Source organism: Dysidea avara, chromosome 15 (assembly GCF_963678975.1).
Source record: "Dysidea avara chromosome 15, odDysAvar1.4, whole genome shotgun sequence".
In the NCBI taxonomy this organism is placed as follows: domain Eukaryota; kingdom Metazoa; phylum Porifera; class Demospongiae; order Dictyoceratida; family Dysideidae; genus Dysidea; species Dysidea avara.
In genome coordinates, this window is record NC_089286.1 from 11,561,270 (window position 1) to 11,566,275 (window position 5,006).

General features: G+C 39.8%; 1 protein-coding gene and 1 long non-coding RNA gene across 2 annotated transcripts; one reads left to right on the forward strand and one right to left on the reverse strand.

Moving 5' to 3' along the window:
• The first annotated feature begins 359 nt into the window (after positions 1-359).
• Positions 360-2,003, forward strand: LOC136245497 (uncharacterized protein DDB_G0280205-like). Its single transcript, XM_066037035.1, has 3 exons — positions 360-619; positions 680-1,039; positions 1,100-2,003. The coding sequence occupies exons 1-3, from the start codon at positions 376-378 to the stop codon at positions 1,804-1,806; spliced, it is 1,311 nt and encodes a 436-aa protein (XP_065893107.1). The 5' UTR covers positions 360-375; the 3' UTR covers positions 1,807-2,003.
• On the reverse strand, positions 1,951-2,427 carry LOC136245498 (uncharacterized). Its single transcript, XR_010695886.1, has 2 exons — positions 2,131-2,427; positions 1,951-2,078 (listed from the first exon to the last, which is right to left on the reverse strand). It is a non-coding gene; the product is annotated as an uncharacterized lncRNA (long non-coding RNA).
• Between the last annotated feature and the right edge of the window lie 2,579 nt (positions 2,428-5,006).

Genomic DNA, 5,006 nt, shown 5'->3' on the forward strand with positions numbered 1-5,006 from the left:
TGTAAGCCCACAAAACATTCTCTATAACTAAATGTGACTTTGTGTATACCTATACAGGCAGGAATATACTTACTGGTACGGGAGTGGCTATGCATAATACATAATTATTACGTCTACAGTAGCAGCGCACATTCCCACTGACAGCCTACCAAAGAAGGTACTCTACTATGACATGTATCATAATTCACTTTATTTTCATGCAAAAGAATTCGTGATAAAAATTTTCATGTAAAAATATTTCATGATTTAGCGTAAGCGACCGAATGTCGACCGGTATCTTATGTCGATCACAGGTGTTTACAAAGTCAACCACAGAAATGACTTGAAGTTATCTGTAAATTTACTGCTCTTGAATTGGCGTGTATTAAAAAGGCTATGGCGCGTAAGAGGAAGAAGAAGAAGCGAAGAGAAAGACGCCTGAATAATGTACAAAAACCGGCCAGTAAAAGGCCATCAAAGCTACGACAATGGACTGATGATGGTACGGCTAAACCAGTCACCGTTTCGGCGGAGACGGTCAAGAAATTTGAAAGACGATTTGAGAATGGGTACAACATCTATACAGATCCAGCTTATGTGCAGTGGATGCGGATGTATCATCCTGACCATCTCCCTCCTGGTTAGTACAACTTTGCATTCTGTGTGATTATGTATGTACATGTTTACTTTGGTGCTGTAGAGATTTTGGATGCTGATGTTGTGACCGTGGGTACTGCTACTGGCTCTACAAGCACCATGGGTATCGCTACTGGCTCTACAAGCACTGTGGGTACTACTACTGACTCTACAAGCACCGTGGGTACTGCTACTGACTCTACAAGCACCGTGGGTACTGCTACTGACTCTACAAGCACAGTGGGTACTGCTACGGGCTTCCGCACTACAAGTGTTTGCCCATTTAATCCGGCTAAACCAGTCACCTTTTCCGCAGAGACGGTCAAGAAATTTGAAAGACGATTTGAGAATGGGTACAACATCTATACAGATCCAGCTTATGTGCAGTGGATGCGGATGTATCATCCTGACCATCTCCCTCCTGGTTAGTACAACTTTGCATTCTGTGTGATTATGTATGTACATGTTTACTTTGGTGCTGTAGAGATTTTGGATGCTGATGTTGTGACCGTGGGTACTGCTACTGGCTCTACAAGCACCATGGGTATCGCTACTGGCTCTACAAGCACTGTGGGTACTGCTACTGGCTCTACAAGCACCGTGGGTACTGCTACTGGCTATACAAGCACCGTGGGTATGGCTACTGGCTCTACAAGCACCGTGGGTACTGCTACTGACTCTACAAGCACCGTGAGTATGTCTACTGGCTCTACAAACACCGTGGGTACTGCTACTAGCTCTACAACTGCAAGATCTCCTTTTTCAGCGCTCATCGTATATCCAACTCCTACACAAAGGAAATCAAAACCAAAGAGCTGTGCCCGGGTTTTGACTAGTGCAAAATCTATTGCTATGCTGGAAGAGAAAGCCCGTAAGAAGCAAGAAGAAATAGACTTAAAAGACAAAAAGAAAAAAGAAAGAGAGGCAAAGAAAGTTCTTCGAGATGAGAAAAGAAGCGCAAAGTGCAGGAAAGAGAGCAGAAGAAGGCTGAAAAGCAAAGAAGGTTGGACCAAAGAAACAATTCTGGATCAAAAAGGCAAAACGCATCATCACACAGTCAGAGAGCAGCGAAACGGCAACGAGAGGACAATTGTCCTGAAAGTGGTATTCAGCATCGTGAGATTTCAGAGGATGAATGTGCTGTTTGCTTTGGGCTCCATGAAGAGGACCCAGAACAAGTCGAGTTGCTGAGGTGTACCAATGAAGATTGCAATGTGTGGAGCCACACCGATTGTCTTGAAAATTGTGATGGTGTGTACGTTTGTTATGCCTGTGGAACCCTACTCATGTAGTATTGCTTACCCTACACTCTTGTGTTAGAATACTCCATTGATACATGTTGTACATATTGTTTATAACATTATAATAAAAACACACTGCTTAATTAATGTCAACATGTGCTGCGGTTGTGACAATCTGAATGGAAATGGGATACAGGAAGCTTAACAAGGCCGGGAATCACGCTGTGGGGAGCCTCAAATTAAAGGAAGTGGTTATAGCGACTATTACACTTACTTAATTCATAGTAGCTGCATTAATCTGGCGATGAAAGATCATCTGAACGAAGGCGAAGGTCTCCTTCGCGTTCACACAACAGCTGACTCCCGAAAACTCTAGAATACAATATTAACACAACACTATTTTTAGTAACACTATATATGGACTTACACCTTACTATTTATAGAACACCATAGTATGAATAATAGTAAAACTCCGTACATGTAATTACTATGGCAAAGGGGAAAACCAGGGTGGTTGACATTGAGATATTGGAAAATGTATAGCGGTCGACTTAATATATCCGTGGTCGAAAATGGAAACAAATGGAGAGAAAGGAAATCGCTTGTCACTACTTTTTGTCATGTAGAAACTGTTGTTTAAGTACAGGCAGAGACTATGCTTGTACTAAAGGTATTGTAAAACATAAATGACTGCTCTATTAGAGTAGTTTGATCTTGTATAAAAGTTTTTGCAAGAAATTTTCATACAAATTTTGCATACGAAAATTATTTTACAAAAAACAAATTACGATACTTTGTATTCATCATTTCACATAGCGATGTGTGAGACCCAGATAATGGGTCAGACGATTGACTTGCATGACCAGAACAAGATGTGATTTGAATAACCTCACCCAGTGTGTTTTTACTGTCATTGGTGGATGAGTGCAGTGTATAAGCAATTTTGAAAGTTATTTATTGACTATAGTTTGAGCAGACTGAAGAGTTGGTATTCTGAGTCATGTGAGCCATGTAGCTTAACAAATCTACTACCTTGTCATGGACTCTATTACATGCATTTACAGTACCACTATATGTCACAAAGAGTTTGGGGCTGCAACAGTACACTCGTCTTCTAGTTATCCCTCCTGGCCATCTCATTGCTGCACTTAAAGGATCCTGTGATCTCAAAGCAGACCGGATCCTTGTTCTAGTGACCTTTTATCCACCAGCTCGTAGTGTACCCATTGCCATTGACTCTCCCACATCTGGATTGTCTTGTCGTAGCGGTCTTAGTAATAAAGATAACTCTTGGTCTGATAACTGCACTGTAGGATCAAGAGTCATACCAAATTCAACCCTTCTCCTGTTGCAGAACCATTATTATGTTTATAATAATGATAATAATGCTAGTAAAGTGTTGTTCTGGATATACCCAAAAGTAAAGCAATGTCATTCCAATTGAAAGATAGTGAAACCAGGTACTCAAGTTGGGCTTGGTCAACATCAACTTTTGGTCGACCACGTCTGTGTGTGTGCTGGACAGGTACATGGTACACAGAATGATGGGTATTTGAATTTAATATCATTTGATACTCTTTCCATTCATCCAGTAATGATCGCAACAACTCTATCAGCTGATCAACATACTGCTGGTGTTCTGCAATGCTACCATCTGCTGTAGAAGACAGACCATTTGCAATTGACTGACATGACTGAATTGATAGTTCTAATCTTTCAATCATGTGATCACCATAATTTGCATTACAGACACCATAATGTCTTTCCGCTGTAGTAACCATTGCAGCTACTTCCTGAAAAAAACTTCTCCATTTTTCCAGAGACATTAGTTAACTACTCAAGAAGACACGACCTGGCATAAATCCCAAACACATGATCGTCAGCCACAGCTCACGAAACCTGCAATCTTGGAAACGTTGTACTGAAGCACTTAGAACGTGACATTGTAAGCTTATGAGCAAGGTAAAGCCACACTTTTTCAAAATAAATACGTTGATCCATAAAACAATGACATTGCTCAAAACGTTTTGTGTGAACAACGATTTTCAGAAGAGCTTTCAGGAACTTCAGCTAACTCCAAATGTAGAATATTTTTTTAATGTGAACTGAAGGTCTTAACTATTACGGAATAGTGATAGAGCCATTAGATCTGGTCTGGGCTCTTGATTAACTGTCACTTTTTCTCGTACTGTCAGTTGTATCATGTGTTAAACATGTATACTGTATTGTGTCGCTTACTTTATTTTGGTTTGTAACGTGCACTGTTTTTTGTACCCACGAACAATATTTTACCTTAAAAGAAAGTTGATACACTATAGTAAGAGTTTATATTAGTGGAATAGAATGGACAGGATATAAGCTGTTGAGCTAACAAAGATCATGCACACATAACCGTGTGCAGTTAATCAGTGTGTGGCGATGTAGCACTTTACACACTAACTTAATCTTTCACTCCTTGTACGCTTCATTAACCTCAATGACTATTTTTAAGACTCTTATCCATTTGACTTCTTCAAGCGGTGCACGGCATTTTAGTTTCACGTTCAGGAAATAGGCTTCACCACTCCATTGAAATCCAGTTACAATATGACAAATGTTTATTATTCATACTTCTCTCAAGACATGGACTACCATTTTAACATTCAATAATTAATCCTGTGTCATGTGTGTCCACTTAAGGTGTTTTCAGGAACTTTCTGACCAGGCTTGAGGTCAAGTACATTGGTACTTGTACTTAAGTACACTTAAGTACACATTCTTGAGTACTTGTACTTCAGTACTTTTGTTTCTTAGCCATTGTACTTGTACTTAAGTTCAAAGTGATGTACTTGTTAGTACTTGAAGTACTTATAAGTACATTAAAGTACTTTGAAGTACACACATGACTTGACACATGCAGGCTTTCAACAGGTCACTATATAAAATGTAGCAGCAAGAGTTCACAGAATGCCCTTAGGAGTGAGACAAGACTGCAAGCTGATAACGTAACCAGGTGGAACTCACAGCTTAAAATGATAAGATCTGTGTTATCTGTTTCAGAGGACAAACTGGAAGGCTTAGAAAATGCTACAAAGCTAACATCGCATGAAAAAAAAACATACTTTGGGATATTATGGAGATCCTTACACCTTTTGAAGAGGCTACATATTT